The 18,514-nt window shown below is 38.4% G+C and overlaps 1 protein-coding gene across 5 annotated transcripts in view; it reads right to left on the bottom strand.

The window, feature by feature from the left end:
- DAGLA (diacylglycerol lipase alpha) overlaps positions 1 to 18,514 on the bottom strand; it is a 135,696-nt gene that overhangs the window by 41,563 nt on the left and 75,619 nt on the right. For all 5 annotated transcript variants that reach the window (XM_067462536.1, XM_060770747.2, XM_067462537.1 and 2 more), the window contains 6 exons: positions 17,988 to 18,108; positions 10,782 to 10,920; positions 7,191 to 7,402; positions 2,219 to 2,320; positions 1,572 to 1,710; positions 161 to 248 (listed from right to left, as the gene is read on the bottom strand). In XM_067462536.1, the coding sequence (XP_067318637.1) occupies positions 161 to 248; positions 1,572 to 1,710; positions 2,219 to 2,320; positions 7,191 to 7,402; positions 10,782 to 10,876 (636 nt within the window). In that variant the 5' untranslated portion in view covers positions 10,877 to 10,920; positions 17,988 to 18,108. The remainder of the gene's footprint in view (positions 1 to 160; positions 249 to 1,571; positions 1,711 to 2,218; positions 2,321 to 7,190; positions 7,403 to 10,781; positions 10,921 to 17,987; positions 18,109 to 18,514) is intronic.

The raw sequence follows: 18,514 nt of genomic DNA, 5'->3' as shown, positions 1-18,514 counted from the left end.
GAACTAGGTGACTATGTTCTAGGAAAGAGTTCCATAAAATATTATCTAAAACAAATATACCACTGATCTTATTCACTCTTACAGTCCAATGGTCTTAGAACATTTGAATGTAGTTTGTTTCATGTGTTTGCTCTTTAATAAAAAGATAACTACTACTTACTGACTGAGAATCTTTTGTTCGTGTGCAGCAAAGGAAAACTTTAAGCCGTCGGGTCCAACTGCTAGCCTGCCCTTCCTCTAAGCGATGTCTTAAATAAGCAAAAAGGAAATGTTTATAAAAGGATAGAAAGGAACAAAGAAACACAAAAACAGCATTAACACCTGCAAAAAGAATTGAGCATAGCATGGCATAACATTGTAAATGAATTCTGAACTCTTTGTGCCCCTAAAACATCCCAAAGCTATTCTGAAGGGAATAAGAGATATTAGCTACACTCTGCAAATACTTTATAGAGATTCATACCCTGTTCTGGAGAGATGGTGGAAGACAGCACCCCAAAAGCACCATATTTTATGAATGTAAAAATATAATGAATACAACGACTCCTCAAACACTTCAACATGTTTGTTACTAATAGTGACACTTGTCAGAACAAATTCCAGGATCCTTCAAACCACAAACCAAACAATGCCAATATTCCAAGTGCCAATATTCCAAGTAAGTATAGTAATTTTGGACACATTCATGCATGCACACATACCCTTTTCCAAGCAATGAGGTTTCAAAACAGCTTACTATAGATGAAGTGTGTCTAAAAGGTGGGGAGAATCAATTTATCACTAGTAACTAGAAATGTTACAAGCAGAAGGAATCTCACATTACATTGTCTGGATGAGTGATAACAGTAAGCTAGGGATAAAGCAGTCCAGTGCATGGCCTACACTTATTTTTTCTACTCAAGAAGTCAAAACTCTAACTTTCAAAGGGCATGAGGCCCACAGTGAAAACTGCATCAGAAGGAACACTAACTGTGAGATAAGTGTCACTTTTTTGCATAACAAAAGATAGGTCATATGATTATTAACTACAAGCCTGAATGAAGCACAAGTGGAATCTGCAACAAAATGTTGCAGTGTGGACCGCTTTTAATCATGAGGCCTATTCTGGGGGTACTACATATGCTCAGTTTTCACTAGAGTATTATGGTATGCCCCCCCTCCACAAATCCCCCCAAAGATCTGTCCCTTTTGTGCAAAACTTTGGAATCCCCAAGCCTCGTAGTCCTTCTTTTCATGAGAATGGACGGTGCTTTTGTTTCCACGTAAGTTTTTGTGGGGTTTGTCTCTCACTATAAATGAATATGGAAGAAACTGTTTTTCTTCCCATCCTTCACCTAGCAAACATAAACACTCACAGCAGGGCATACCATGGTAAAAACCTTTTAAAACTATCCTGAATTACATGGGAAATTAGTAGAAAAGAATTAAATCTCTTTTATACAGATTCACAAGATCACAAACATTCAGTTTCAACCATGAAACAAAATAGGAAAATTGTTTCTGGAAGAGGCATGCATACAAGATCCACACTTCCAATTATCGCCAAAGTGCTTCTTTTACAAATTCTTTACCTCAAATTGTATGTCCTCAAGTTACGTTGTCTCCTCTTTGTGGCCCGCAGTTTGACAAAGGTTCGGCCTGTTGGGTCAAAGACGCATAGGACAGTGATGCAGACACTCAGAATCACAACCCAGTTGCAGACCACCATTCCTAGTAAAAGAGAGTGAAAATATTCAAATGTGTGAAGCATTTGTAGCAGATGTGAGTCATTTGCTCAGTTTACAAAAGCTTTGTGTTTAGATGCCTCCCCACCCGCAGTAACACTCTATGTGACGTTCACAAACTATAAGAAAGCCATTTCTGACTGCCTTAGAGATTCTGCATGCAATAGAGGTGGGTGAGCAATTTCTAAAGATAATTTACAACCACAGGAATACCTGAGATCTCAAAACCAAACATAACTGAACAAAAGGAATCATTGGATAATGCTAGGGACTCATATTACTTAGAGATACACTGTGAGATTGTCCAATTAACACTTGTGGTGTTCTCCAAAGCTGTTATAATGATGTACAGCTTTCTGTTTAGGCAGGAAAATGACAGGAAGACAGAGTTAATGCATTTCCATCCATATAGAGTATATTAGCACTATTTGTGTTTGCAATTAGGATTGGGAGGGGAATATTTATGTATAATACAGGAACTTCTGAATACACACCCAAAGTGACACTTTTGGCAGTAACATCATTGCAGGAGCTGTAGTACTGGGTTAACCAAGCAATGCCCACAATAGCATAGATAAACTCAATCACCAAGATGGCTGAAACAATAAGAACATAGTGCAGAATAGTAGCATTATTCTAATAAAACAATACTTTGTTTCAAAACATGTTGGAGACATTCATACTGCTGTCAATCTCTTCATAACATTTCTTATCAGCAGGTTTCAGGCAGTGATTAATAATTCACTCCAGGAAAGATCAGTGTGTTTCAAAACTAAGTTGAATATAACACTATGCATATGTCTCTTTTAGGAGAAAAGATTTAAACAGATAACTTTCAGATTTTTAAAACGGGATGTTTTCAGAAAATATGCAAACATTTTAAATGCCTATCCTTCATCCCTGTTCAGTGCAATAGATACTCTAAATGATCTCAAACATCTGTTTTTCTGTCTTCCACACCAGCTGTGAGAAAACAGATTAATCTTGTTAAATACTGACAATTTAAGGCTCTGTTAAGAGACGCTAAATTCAAAATGTTAATCTGGCAAATGAAATGCATTTACACCCCACTGTCTATTCTGATTTGTGATGCACTTTAATCTCTCCTCAGCTTTCAACACTTGCAAAAAGAAACACATGAAGATATGCTTTTTTCTTTCAGTTTTGGCAAAATTTTGGAGGTGAACGGAACCAAAACCACATGTGTAAAATATATGTACAATAATTGGCTAGATACATCATGGACACAGAGATAATGGTGAACCTCTCTTGAGTTTATGATCAGATGATAATTTTGGAAACTTGAAATGCTTGTTGCATAATGTGCATAATAATTTTAAAATGTGATTCTTCACTTTTTTTCACCACTAAGAGGTAATGTTCTTCTTTTAATGCTAGGTCAAATCCTGTTTGCTAGATTCTTACAGCACTTTATCCTAAAAGGCCAGGATTAATTCCAAGAGCTGACCTTGTTGTTCCTACTGTAACTGTTGTAGATGGATACAACATATTGGCTATTATAAGCAATACCATTCATCTCCTTTTATTTGATGCTCACAACAATTTAGGAAGTATTTAAAATATTGTTTAAAAATTTACTTAACTTACTTTTGATACGTGTTCCCTAAATGAAAAGAAAAGAAGGGGAAGGAACAGCACAAGGATCTTTCTAGCAATGCCTAACCATTTAAGAATATTGACAGTAGGGAGGGACTGCTAATATCCCAATCATCAAGTGGACAGAGATTACAAGTGTTGCTTATTATAGCCAATATACTGTATCCATTTACAACAGTTACAGCAAGAGCAACAAGGTCAGTTCTTGGAACTAGTCCTGGCCTTTTAGGCTACAGTGCTGTTAGAACCTACGAGGGTTGAATGAAAACTAATGCCTCCGTTGTAATTCCTCAACAGATGGCAGTACTGGTATGCAGCAGGTACTGGATTGTTCAATAGACTCTCCTCTACAGTTCCATTTTGGCAGAAAGCCTTATAATTGAACGGCTGTATTCTTAAAGTGTGAAGTATGGAACCCTATGCAGATGATCGGTCAATGTGACTGAAACAACGTGCAGTCACTGAATTCTTGACAGCAGCAGGTGTCACTCCAAAGGAGATTCATCAGAGTGATTGTGTTGATGTGAGTACTATGCATCGTTAGGTGAGTAAGTTTAAAGATGTTGAGGTGGGAACATCTGACTTGCATGACAAATAAAGAGTTGGACGTCCTGTGACAGCAACCACCGGGTTTCACAAGCAAAAGGTTGACAGATTGATTCAGGACGATCGTCGTATCACTCAGAGAGAAATTTCAAGCATAATCGGCATTTCACAAGAACATGTGGGTCACATTATTGCCTTGCTTGGCTATTGGAAGATCTGTGCACAATGGGTACCCAGGATGCTAACACCTGAAATGAAAGCACACAGACTTGAAATTTGCCAGGAACTCCTCTCGCATTACAAGAATGAAGGTGACACCTTTCTCCATTCAATTGTGACAGGAGACGAAACATGGCACACCAATACGACTCGGAGACAAAGCGTCAGTCTATGGAATATCGACACAAAGACTCGCCCCAGAAAAAGAAATTCAAGTCACAGCCCTCAGTTGGAAAAATCATGGCAACAGTGTTCTGGGATGCAGATGGTGTTATCCATGTTGATTTCCTTGAATATGGAACAACAATAAATTCAGAGCATTACATAACGCTGCGAACTTTGAAACGACGGCTAACAAGGGTCTGAAAGGAAAATGTTTTCCTGCACCATGACAATGCCAGACCACACACTTCACATGCCACCACAGCAGAACTTCAGAGACTGGATCTCACTACCGTACGGCATCCTCCATACAGTCCAGATTTAGCACTGTCTGACTTCCATTTGTTCCCGGTAATGAAAGAAGATCTGCGGGGGCATCATTATGCTTCTGATGAAGATGTTGAGAGAACTGTGAGATGCTGGTTGCAGAAACAGAATGTTGACTCCTTCCATGACGGCTTCAGAAAACTTGTTTATCGTTGGCAGAAATGTATCAAATTGTCTGGTGATTATGTTGAAAAGTGAATAGTGGAAGTTAAAGAGCACATTCTAAGGATTATTTCTGCGTTTGATCTATTAAAATATTCCCATCCAAACCCAAGTAACAAAGGTGGAGGCATTTCTTTTCATTCAACCCTCATAGCAAGCAAGGCACTTACAGTGGTTTTGCCTGGAGTGCTATAAGAACCCTGCTGTGTGCTTTTCATTTTCTCTTGGTTGAGAAATTACCTGAAGTAGAAGTTGCATTTTCCCACAGAGGAGTTTCCACACTTATCACTTGAAATGCTCCCAATAATCATAAACTTCATAATTCAGAATCTGGTCTTGTGCCATGATAATGAGACAGCACTTCTAATATTTTGGAGATAGAATCATCTGAATGTGGCCATATTTAAGGTACATATAAAAATTGAAAATGCATTTTAAAGATAGGAGACAAGAAGAAGTGTATATATATTTGGGTGTCATCAGCATACTAATAACACTCCACCCCATGCCTCCAGATGATCTCTCCCAGCATTTTTATATAAATGTTAAGAAGAACTGGGGATAGAAAGGTGTCCTGTGGGATGCCATATAACAACTCCCTTTCTGAGGAGCAGCTACCCCCAAGCCCCATCTTCTGGAACCTGTCAGAGAGGTATGACCAGAACCATTGCAGCACAGGGCCTCCAATTCCTAGCCCCTCCAGGCATTCTGGGATACCATGGTCGAGGGTATCAAAAGCCACTGAGTAGTCTAGAAGCATGAAAAGGGATACACACCCCTTGTCAATGTTAAGATGGAGATCAGCCATTAAGGCAACCATAGTAGTCTCAAATCCACATCCTGCTCTGAAGCCAATTTGATGGGTCAAGGAAGTGTGCCATCCAATACTTCCTGGAGCTGGAGAGCAACTGCCTTATCCATCACCTTGCCCAAAAAAGGAAGGCTAAACACCATCAGTAGTTATTAAGGTCAATGGGGACCCAGAGAGGGCTTATTCAGAAGCAGTCTAACTACTGCTTTTTTAAAACAGGGTGAAAAAAATCCTTCCTTAAGAGATGCATTAATAATTTGTTATATTAGAAATCTAATTGCACCCCTCCCTGGATGGCCATGCAAGAGGGAGAGGGATCAAGAAAGCAAGTTGTCCTCCTTATTTGCTCTGGCAGCTTGCCTGTATCAACAGCACTCACCAATTGAAACAGGATACCAGAGTAAATGTACATATTACTAGAAGCATTGTGTTAAAATTTACAGTTATTCTTTCTATAAAATGTAAGAGAGCACACACTCCTGGGGAGGTGTCAAATGATGTGATGTGTAAAGCTATTTCTTCCTTCAATAAGACAGAGGCAAACAGTACCCATAAATTAAAAAAAAATTATAACAGATCTTTCTTTATATAAGACAAACAAATGCAGGCTTTGTGGGAGATCAGACAAAACTGCGTTCTTCTACAAATGTGTAAAATTAATTATCAGAAATAGGCTGGGTGGCTTCTCCTCTATGTCTGACCTGGGAGGTCCATACCCTGTGTGAGGGCCTTTTCAATTGTGCCCCCCAACTGTGGAATTCTCTCTATTTAGGGATCAACCTGTTTGGATGCTGATTTTATTTATCAGCAGATCTTTACAGATCGATGAGGTCTGGGCTCTTAATGCCTGCTTTGAAGATTTGTAAAGGGTTTTGATATAGTTTGTCTAAAAAAACACATTTTGGTATATATATGTGATTTTATAATTGTGTTTGTTTTTAATGGTATATACACATTTCGGTTTTTGTTATTGCTTTTTTACCTACAATGTTTTTAGTATGCTGCCACCTGGAATCCCATTATTGCTGAAAGGCAGGATATGATGTTGATGATGGTGGTGGTGGGGTGGTGATGATGATTTAGGTGCCAGATTAAAATCTGGCTGTTCATCAAAGCATTGGGCCTCATAAATTTCTCCAAAATATTAATGTACATGGCTTTAAATTATATTAATCTATTACATGTGTAAAATCATTATTTTGTTGAACATTTTTGACTTATTTAAATTATTTTCTATTGTTTTACATTTTCACCTGTAGTCTTCATTTTTTGTAAACTGTTATGAGATTATTTTGATGTAAGACAGATTAGACATATTTCAACCATTCAAATACTCCTTTTGATGTAACAGCATTTTCACAGGATGCATCCAGATTAAAAAGTGTCCTTAGTGCACCCAATTAGAGCATCCATGAGTAGTAAGACAGTTAAATAAATAGACATTTTGGATTCTCCTCTGCAATACAAACATTCTGAAAGGAATAAATAATATTTATTGTAGAAACAGCGGAAAGAATGATTTTTAGTGTCTATGTTGATATATCAGTGTGCTGAAAGGAGAATCAACAGATAAGCTACATCAAGGTCAACCATTTATAAGGTCCCCTTGTCACTGCACTTACCCAGTCTAACGTAGAGTACATATTGCATTGAGTCCCGGGGTTCTGTGTACAGAATACTGCCACGCATGCTGAGCCAGATGATTGCGACTTCAGCGATCATGCAACTGAGCAAAATGCCCAGGTAGCCTCTGCCATGGTCCACCAGGTTGAGAGAGCAGGTCTCATTGGGATTGTATACCAGTCCAAACAGCACAACAGAAAGGATTATAAACCTGTCACAAAGAAGCTGCATACAATAAATCTTGAGGCATATTAATCATTAAATGGTATCAGATGTAAGGAGACAATATTCTGTATTTTGGTAGTGTTTTAAACATATCCCTTTGAGAAGGAAAGGGTCTTTTATTCTAATTCTGTGAAAGTATCTATCTTAAGCCCTATTCAAATAAACAGTAATGCATGCAAGCACATGCCAGAATAAAACAGTTGGCCTCAGGTGTTGCTACATTGTTAATATCTGTTCACGACATAACAAAGCTGCCATTTCCAAACATCTATTTATTTGTGATATACATTTGTACCACAAGAATCAGTGTTATGTAGTGGTTTTAGTTCTAGATTATGACTCTGGAAACCAGGGTGCAATTTCATGCTATGGAAACTCACTGAGTAGCTGTTGCTAATTCACACACTCTCAGAAAACCTCACAATAGAGTTTCACCTTAAGTCGGAAATGACTTGAAGGCACAACAACAACATCATGTTTACATATTGCTCATAGTAAGTTAATGATGGTAAATTAATGAAGTCACTTTCCACCTACACACAGAGTTCTGGATTGCATCCCAGAACTTACTTTGTGTCCCATTATATCAACAGAGAAAAAAGAGGCTGTTTTAACAGATCTGTCTACTTTTCACCATTGCCAATCAGGAGACCTAGAAAAGAACAGTAGACGCTTGCACATTCCCCCAGTTGTCACCAGAGGGCAGAAGAAAATGTGGCCGAGACATACTGTTAACATTCAACATTAAAATTATGATGTACTTATGCCAACATGCTTTTTTTCCCATGCTTGCCAGAACAAGAACATATACATGATATGTGAAAGCATGTCTACATAATAAAAGGTGAAGCAACTTAAATTCAGCATATCAAGAATTCCCAAGCTTAACATTGTATTTTTAAATATGTTGTAAACCGCAATGAGTCGCCGCACAGGCTGAGATATTAGCGGTATACAAGTGTACTAAATAAATAAAATAATAAACACCATGTATATAGAATGTGTGTATTTGCTTGTTTGATCAACACAACATCACAATTGTCTATCAGCAACAAAACTATTGAAACACTCTTGTGCTACTTCTGCCTTTCATAAAGTCTTTTAGGATATGAGAGATCGCCTGCCCTTCCATAACTTCAATAGGAAAGCAGAGGATAGAAAAATGCTGGTGTGATTACAACAGCTGGCTATGACAACAAGTAGCATTTCTGAACTGGAATGGAGTACTAAGACTGGCAGTTGTGAGAAATGATAGGTACTTATGAGAAAGACAAAGTCTCTTCACAAACTTAAAACACTGATTTAAGACTAAATTTAATAATTTGATGAGGGTGAATGAACTGAATGAACTGAATCTCATATGGAGAAGATAACGGCAGGCAGTTACTTGTTTTAGCTTTATTTTATCTAAAGTTTTGGATATCCAAAGCGCATCTCCAATTACACATACTTTTTATCAATATAACCTGGTACACTTAGAATCACAGAATCCTAGCATTAGAAGAGATCACAAGGGCCTGCCATGTAAGAAAATACAATCAAAGCCCTCCCAACAGATGACCATTCAGTTATTCTATGTGCCACAAAAGCACCAAATAGGCAGTGCCACATATATCTTGGTATCCCTCCCTATAGGATTACTGTAATACACTTTATAAGGGTCTGCTTTTTAAAATAATTTTAAAAAGGAATGCTACAAAACACACTTTATCCTACTTCATTTATATACTTAAACTTCACTTTTTTTAGCAAAACCCTTCACTTCCATGAGATGACCCTCTATGCTGTTTTAACTTCCATTATATAAATGTAAACATATCTTACATTGAAAAGAACTCATAAAAATATTTTAGTGGCTGCAAACTGAAAAACTCACAGCAACTTCCAATTTGTCTCTGAGTGCCTGCTGATGTGGTGATTTTGCCATTAAATCCATAATGACTTAATGGATGCCTTGAGACCCCCTTCTCTTGTACAAGGCTCTCAGTGTACGAAAGGCCTCAGTAGAGGCTATTTCTTGCAGAGTGAAAAAAACTGCAGAAATCAAGGGAAGGGTTTTGTCGGGCCCCTAGTTGCTTGTTAGTAAAAACTATAGTATATCTACTGAATCAATGAAAATCTAATAAGTCTTCTGCAAGTTCCATTAACTCGGTGGCTACACTAGTTGTCATTAACAGCTTGATTCAGACTATAGTGATGGCATCAATGCAGTGGAAATTTTCCTAGAGTGATTTATTGAATCAAACCTATATTTTAAAGAGTTTAAACTTTCTGTGTTCCAATAATTTTGCAAAGGCATGATCAGAGTAATGTCTGGATGATCTACTGGGAAATTTTGGCTATGGATATACTACTATTTTTAGTTGTTTTATTTATTGTTAATTGTGTTGGTGAATTGCTTGTTTTTTAATTGTTTTAGTTGGTACAGGAATAAATGTGGTGTTTAGTAGCCTTCCTGCAAACAATATGGAAGTATTCCAGTGGCACAAATGTTTTTGTATTTGCACAGACTCCTTTTAAAAGCCTGTCTTTAAATCTCACTGCATACTGATCTCTTACCTTATACCACATATCTCTAGTTTTTACCAGAACATTATATTACTAGCACATATCCTGATGTACACACACACCACACAGAAAGTTTCTCAAATACACAGTCAACTCTGCCCTTACCATAAGCATTTTATTTAGGATGCTTCTTTTTTATAACATCCTACACAGGTTGAAGTATCATGTTATGGAAGAGACCACCAGAATCTGTATGAACCTTCATGGAGCTACCAATTTCCCTCTAAAACTCTGTTACATGCTCCACCTGTTGGAAAAGGGAAGTTGCTGGGGATCTCAGACAAAGCAGTCTATATAGTCATTCTTCCATTATTATCTCCCACAGGATGGTAAAATATCCAGGCATTCCCTGGACAACATCCTTGAAGATGGCCAATTCTCTTACAACAGAAGTGACTTGCAGTTGCTCAAGTCACTCCTGACATGAAAAAAATAGCTTTCAGAAAACTTGTAGAAATTATCTTGCTCTTCCAGATGTTTAATTGATTATGGACAAGTTTAAGTTAAAAAAGGGAGTCTTCTGCTTTACTGTGGACAGAATACTGTATATTCTGTCCTTTCCATTCTGCTTTACTGTAATATTGTATATTTTGTCCATTCTATTTTACCACACTCCATGAATGGAGGCATGATTTAGAAATGTATTACATAGCTAATACATATTAATGCACATTTATATGGAGATGCAGCATTTTGAACGTTTTATAGTGGTGAGGAGGATGCTACTAATAACAGGAAATAGGAATAGCAAAACAAAATAAAGGAAGATGTCTTTTAAAGGCTATGGTTTCACTTACCATGTGGTATGAAGGACGAAGAGAAAGATGGCTGGCAAAACAAGGTCGTCACTGCCCACAGACCAGCGACGCCGGAACACCACAATCCCTGGCATGGCTAGTGGGTCTGAGGAGGATCGCCACGCACAACATTTACCTCCTACGAGAGAAACATAAACAGCAATAACAGCAATAAAGTGAGTTATTTCCATGTACCACAGGAAAATGAACAGGCACCATAGCTACTTTTTTGTTCTTTAATAGAAGGATTGTTTTACTGAGATTTCACACAATTTTTCAATACATTTCTCACAGCTGAATTCCATCACCCAGAGAGAGGGTGTGTCTTAAAACTAGAATGTTTTATTCCTGCCTGCTTTAGCAGGCTCACCTGATGTGCAGGCAGTTCCCAAGTTTAGATCAAGATAGGTTCTGTTGGTTTGTTCTTAAGCTGAATTTGTTTGTAAGTTGGAACAGGTACATTTTTAAGTGTAACTCCAATCATACATATACATACACATGCAAATACACATGCATGCATGTTTTGGATAGCACACGGAAGGGTTAACACCCTGTGGTGTTTGTTTTGCTATTTGTTCCCTTGTTCAGAAAATTTCATCTCACTTTCTGTCCCTGTAATAATTGGATTTTGAAAAAATTGACTTGTTGAGAAAACAAGGATTGCTCATAAAGCTACATATGAAAAAACTCACAAGTGTTTATATTAAAATAAACATTTTACAACTACCTTACATTCCATAATGCAAAGAATTCCTGGTTGTTTTCTCTCTGGCAAAAAAACACTCAAATCAGCTTGCTACAAACTTTAAAAATCTCTGGAATTCTACCAAATTCTCACATAAGATCTGTCCATTTCAGTCCAGCTGATGTTTTTTGGAGAGGAGTCAGCTTATATGTCTTGGTGTTTATGACCTAAATTCCAGGCTGCCTACAGGCTGTCAAACATGCTGAAATGTAACTTTCCGAGTGAGTGGCCATTTTTTAATAGAATGATTCTCATGAAAGGAGGAGATCCACTGTAGCCTCATTAATAGTCTCTCTTATTTTCGTATATCGCAACCATCAGGTCTTTGTAGCTTTAGGAAGTTGATGCCTGTAATTCCATGAATTATATGGTAGTAGTCAGTTCTACTCAACACTGCCGAACTCTAAAGTAGCCAATTACAAATAACTATAATGACCTTTTGGTAATAATCAGTGCATAGCTGATTTACATTATAATTATAACATAACAATGAAAACTGTATTTCCTGTGCAAGTACAATTACAATTTTCAGGTACTTCTACAGTTACAAGGGTGTGACTTCACTAATGATCAAAGAGGACTATCAAATGGTTCAAATATGGGTACAGAGAAGAAAATGAAGTAAAGAGGATATGATTGTGCTTTGTATCACTGATGAGTGCATGCAGATTTTTAAAAGTAATATAACTACATATTTTTGAGACAAAAGTAACATATATAAAAATATATAAAGGTAACAAACTACTTTGGGCTGAGAACAATAAATGCTCTAAAATAAAGTGTGAATTGCTTCAGAGGGGACATTATGAGATTGAGTTTTGTATTTAATCATCTAAAGGCATGACAGACAAGATGTACTAAAATCTTTGTTACATGTTCACAGAACTGTCAATACTGAATTGTTTGGAGCACAAACAGCAATGCTGAGTTGCAACAAGAGCCCAGCATCAAAGCTCTTGATTTTCATTCTCAAGGTCAACACGCACGTTATTGGGGTAATAAAAGCAAAAAATTCCTACTGGCCTTAAGAGAATAGTCAGTACAATCAGGTTATTCGCCAACAAGGAGGCCATCTTCATCTATTGTGAACCAAAGCAGAATATACATAATCTACAATCTTAGTTTCATTTTTTTCATGAGTGCAATTACACACTGGACTTTTGAATTACTGCTTTGTATTCTAACTTAGCCAATCCACCTGCAGAAGACAATAAAATAAGCAAAGGATCTCTATGAAGAAATGAAAAAGGAACCTTTTGCAGACTTAAAGAGCTGGTTATGTTCAGCCTGCATACAAGAAGGCTGAGTGGAAAAATGACTGCCATGTTTAAATATTTCAAAGTCTGTCATAAGGAAGAGTGAGCGGACTTGTTTCCTGCTGCTGATCTGGAGACTAGGACTCGAAGCAATGGGTTTAAATGACAGGAAATGAGATTTCAGTTGAACATTAGGAAGAACTTCTTGACTGTACAAGCTGTCAACAGCAGAACTCTCTGCCTCTGAGTGTGGCGGAAGTTCCTTCCTTGGAGGCTTTTAAGCAGAGGCTGGATAGCCATCTCTCTGGGGTGCTTTGATTGTGCTTTTCCTGCATGGCAGCCAGTTGGACTAGATGGTCCATGTGGTCTCTTGCAACTCGATGGTTCTAATATTCTTCCCTCCCACAATCATACCATTCCAGAGTTTCTCCCTAATCTCTAGAGAAAATATTTAGAAGACACCATTAGATGCAAGGAGAGGTGAGTCAGAAGTCATCTTCCCAGTGCTTATGCCAGCAGGATTGTCCCATGAGCAGAACCTATATTTTAAAATGTATATCCCACTTTTCTCCCAAAATAGGATTCAAGGTAGCTTCTATCACCGAAAAAAGAAAACAAAGGCCTTACATCACTGATATTACAGATTTCCCCTATGATGAATAGCAATCTCCTTAGTTTGTTTTTAGTTAATGCAAGTCAAACTGATTCTGCATGTTTCAGGTTTCATTCACATCTTGGTTCACTGTTCATCCAAATGTAGCCAATGTTTGCCAGAAATTGACACGGAGGAAATGTCAAGTTCTTGTCAGGACATCTGCTTTTGGGAATGAGTTTCAAATTCCTGAGAGTACCACTATGACTGGCTATGTGAAGAGTGCTATCTTATCCTTATAAGATAAACCAGGGTTCTTCCTAACACCATCTTAGTAAGAAAGTCATATAGCATAAGCCCACATAAAATGGCTACTTTCTCCATGTAAGATTTACCAAAGAAGGGCTAACGGTGGTTGTTCCACAGTACTACTTAACAAACTTTGTTCTGGAGTTAGTAGTCCAATAGTTTCCCTTAGAAATCCCAAGTTTTTTGTGACTAGAGTAACAGATTTCTCATACAAAAGAGACACACATACATTCAGTGTAGGAGGATGTTCTACAGAAATTATGTTTTGGTAACAGGCATCTTGATCTAGATATTTAAAAACCAACTGTGTTATATTATTTATATTACCACTGCAATCAGCCATCTCAGATTTGTGTGTCACACTGAAATACTAAGTACAATTCAAGGGGGCTACTAGTATTTCAGCATGAGAAATAGAAGATTCACAATCAAAATCTGGTTCTTTCTTCTACTTAGAAATAGAATTTATACTAACTCCTTGGATTACAAAGAGAAGTGATTCACTGTCCCACAATAGCTATACAGTAATTCCATAACTTCTACATATCCCAGCACTCTGCTCACCTAATCCACTATTCAAACACATTATTTGGTTTGAGTGCCCCATCAAGAAAGTTACGTATGTCTCCCTTCTCAACCTTAAGAAGAATTCTGCCTATACCACTTTCTGTATTGCTAGAACTGATATGAGATTGCTCAGTAAGTAGCCCAAGCACAGCTTTTGATAGCAGTTTCATTCAGCCTCAGTGTCTAAAAAGCCTATTCTCAATGTCCTAAAAGGATAAGGCAGCTGCAGTTTTCAATTAGCCCATGTTCTCTTCTAGGCACAGCTGTTGAAGGAATACACACTGATGGCACGTGCTGAAGATCATATTTGGCATCCCATCCTGAATATCTCTGGAGACTTAATGGCCAGCTGTTTCTCACCAACATTCCCATTTTTCTCAGGGACTTGTTAATAACAATTGCACAGGAAAGACCTAAAGCAAGCCGTTTCTCTATTCATATATTCCATGGATTCATTCTAAATTTTGCCCTGTTCACCCCATAATTTACAGGTCAAAAGATATATCAGACATTTACACTAGCAATGTGTCTGTAGAGGAGATGTTGCTGTCTGCAAGAGATTACAGATGGTGTTGCTGACCTATGCTATATTTCCAAATTCGTTTTAAAGAGAGCAACTTGCTTTTTAGAGAGGCATGTCACCTTCCCACCATATCCTCTGGGATGTTTGAACAGACTGTCTGCTGGCTGGAAGGGGTTTTGTCTATGTCCTGAAAGCAACTGGTAAGGCATACTCAAGAGTAAATTTACTGGCAGGGAAAACACTAGCCAGCTGCATGAAATAAAACAAAAAGATACACAGATGACCGGAGTCCCACAGGGTTCGATTCTGTTCCCAATGTTATTTAACATCTACATGAAGCAGCTGGGGGAGATCATTCGGAGTTTCGGACTGAGATGTTATCTCTACGCAGATGATGTCCAGATCTGTCACTCCTTCTCACCTGTCACCAAGGAGGCTGTCCAGACCTTGAATCGGTCTCTAGCTGCTGTGTCAGACTGGATGAGAGCTAACAAATTGAAATTGAATCCAGACAAGACAGAGGTCCTACTGGTCAGTCGTAAGGCCAAACAGGGTATAGGGTTACAGCCTGTGCTGGATGGGGTTACACTCCCCCTGAAGACGCAGGTTCGCAGCTTGGGAGTGATCCTGGACTCATCGCTGAGCCTGGAACCCCAGGTCTCAGCGGTGGCTGGGAGAGCTTTTCCGCAATTAAAACTTGTGCACCAGTTGCGCCCGTACCTCGGGAAGTCTGATCTGGCCACGGTGGTCCACGCTCCTGTTACATCCCGAATAGACTACTGCAACACTCTCTACGTGGGGTTGCCCTTGAAGACTGTTTGGAAACTTCAACTAGTCCAGCGAGCGGCAGCCAGATTGCTCACCGGAGCGACATACAGGGAGCATACCACCCCCCCTGCTGTGCCAGCTCCACTGGCTGCCGATTCAGTTCTGAGCACAATTCAAGGTGCTGGTTTTGACCTACAAAACCCTATAAGGTTCTGGTCCAGTGTATCTGTCCGAACATATCTCCCTCTACGTCCCACCCCGGAGTCTGAGATCATCTGGGGAGGCCCTGCTCGCGACCCCACCACTGTCACAAGTGAGGCTGGTGGGGACGAGGAGCAGGGCTTTCTCAGTGGTAGCCCCCCACCTGTGGAACTCACTCCCCGGGGAAATCAGGGCATCATCATCCCTCCTCGCCTTCAGGAGGAGGGTGAAGACTTGGTTATGGGACCAGGCCTTTGGGCACTCAGGCAATTAAATCAGATAATCAGGCGAGTAAGACCAGCAGGATTGATGTAGCGGAACGTAAAACTAGATCTATGTGTTAACGAACGCTGACCATGTAAGAGGAGAAATTGGGTTTGTATTTGGTTTTTATTGATTTTATTGATTTTATGGTTATAATGCATGAATTGTTGTTAACTGTGAATTGATGTAATTTTGTGTATGATTGTTTTATGACGCAGGCATCAAATTGTGCCTTTGCTTTTGTAAGCCGCCCTGAGTCCCCTTCGGGGTGAGAAGGGTGGGGTAAAAGAACCCCAAATAAATAAATAAATATAAAGATGAAAGCCAATCAGTTTCAAGTGGAGTGCCAAGCCCTTGCAGCTGATAGATCTATTTGTGAACACATCTCTCACTTTGCTGATCATGAGTAGTTTCTTGCTACACTTTGCAGGCACAAAATGCACACCCAGACAGAAAAGTATATATTTAGCTGGAGTGAACAGGAACAAGGTGAGATTGGTTCTGCCAAATGGGAAAAAGTGCCTGATGCTCATGTCACCCCAATGTTCTTCAGTCCTATGTAGTAGTGTCTCCACCCTGATAACACCACCAAACTCCAACAATACACTTCAACTGGGAAGCTTAACACAATTCATAAGATATCTTACTTAGGCCCACTGTTTTTTTATTATTGTTGTTGTTGGGTTGTTGTTTTTTTTGCCAATTTTGAGCCAACATTTTTATTATCCAAAAGTGAGCCTTCAACATTTTATTCTATTGCTACTTAGTGGAGTTTCTTGGTGTTCAGTGCATTTTTCTATGGAAGTGATAACTTAAACCAAGACCACTTTTTATTTTAGTTATGCTGGAGTGGCTCAATTTGTTAGTGACATATTTTGATGAAACTGGATAATCACTTGCCTGAACTATCAACCTACTAACCTTATAATTAGTGGGTCAGATGTGCCAGCAACATGTTTTGTGATACTTTAATTCTCTCTTTACATCAAAAGGGCCATAAGTTGGACTGCAACTCCCAGCAGCTAGTGGAGTGGTAGTAGTTACAGTTCATCAATATCTGGAGGGCTATGTGATGTCCTCCACTTTTTGTACCGTATTTCTTTAGGTTTATTAGTTTTAACTTCAGTTTCCTGAGGAGCAGGCATGCTCATTTCCACAGTGCTGTGCAAAAGTTAGAAAATGTATGTTGTATTAGGTAACATTTGCTGATCTGCACCTGAAACAAGTAGTTGCAATCTAACATCTGTCCTTCATACTGTCATCATGTACCCTTTCCACTGGCAATACCTTATAGAAAATAACAGCCAAGTGCTGTTATTTAGAAACAACAAGCAGTCTTGAAATTGGATCTACTTTCTGTTTTTGAAAATATGTTCTCTGTATGTCCAACTTTTGAATGTGGCTGCTCAAACTGCAGTACATAATGAAAAAACCAAAAGTAAATAGTTACTTTTTCAATTGATAATGAAGAGAGAGATGGTTTTCCTTACTTATAGTCAAACGTTAAATTAAAAAAAAATGTGTTGTCCCAAATGTTAGAGGGAAATGAAGTGCAACAGTTCAGAAAACTACAGGAGTGCTCATTTGGACACAGTGACATTTTAGCCCTATAATTAACCTAAAATACCCATAATTTTGTATTTAAAATCAATAATACAGAACAGAATCTCACTTCCACTTACATGGCTTCATTAGATCAACATACAAAATATTTTACTACACTTTAACTTGGATACATTGATGTAGTTAATTTATATTAATGGCTCAATAATTTTTACATGTTTTTTTACATGACCTGACAAGTTAAAACAGAAAAGGATTGCTATGCTTCATTACTTTTACCCATATTAGCATACATGGACAAGCTTCTGAAGGGACAGAGGCCCACACATTACGAAAATCAACTTTCTTGTCTGTCACAGAAACTCTGCATCTCAGATCATATAAAAAATTGGAAAGTCTGGAAATAAGATATGCTTACATAGCATGTAGTCCAGTAGAAGCACATTCTTCCATCCCAAGAAACTTTCTTGAGAAAGTCTATGTCCATGGACGTAGGCTTCATGAGTGAAGGAAGAATCAGCATGTTCTCTCTGCAGCCACTGAAAATACCAGGCAGGAAAGGAAGGGAAAAAACACAGTTGTGACTGTCTGCCAACAATGCCAGTTATCATTATAACATTAACCATTACTAGAGTAACTCCTTCCTTCTAGAACACCTTCCCCATTTTTTTAGCTCAAGCTGATCCAAGCAAATGAAAGAAGGGTTTGAGTCCCTCAATCTTTCCACATTTTCATCACACTCTAAAACGGAGTGTTCTTATTTATTGACTGAAGACAAGAAATTGCAAAATCTCAGCAGTGGTCATATTTAGCTTCCAATTGAGATCATGCAGATGAATTATCAGTGAACTGATAATTCTGCCCACACATCAAGTTGGAAAATGTCATCACAGGATCTAATCAACCAACTGCAATATCAGAGGCACTTTCACTTGTTCATCTTCT

This window comes from Anolis sagrei, chromosome 1 (genome assembly GCF_037176765.1).
Source record: "Anolis sagrei isolate rAnoSag1 chromosome 1, rAnoSag1.mat, whole genome shotgun sequence".
Classification (NCBI taxonomy): domain Eukaryota; kingdom Metazoa; phylum Chordata; class Lepidosauria; order Squamata; family Dactyloidae; genus Anolis; species Anolis sagrei.
Note: the sequence above shows the minus strand (reverse complement) of the source record. Positions and strands in the feature narration are given on the sequence as shown.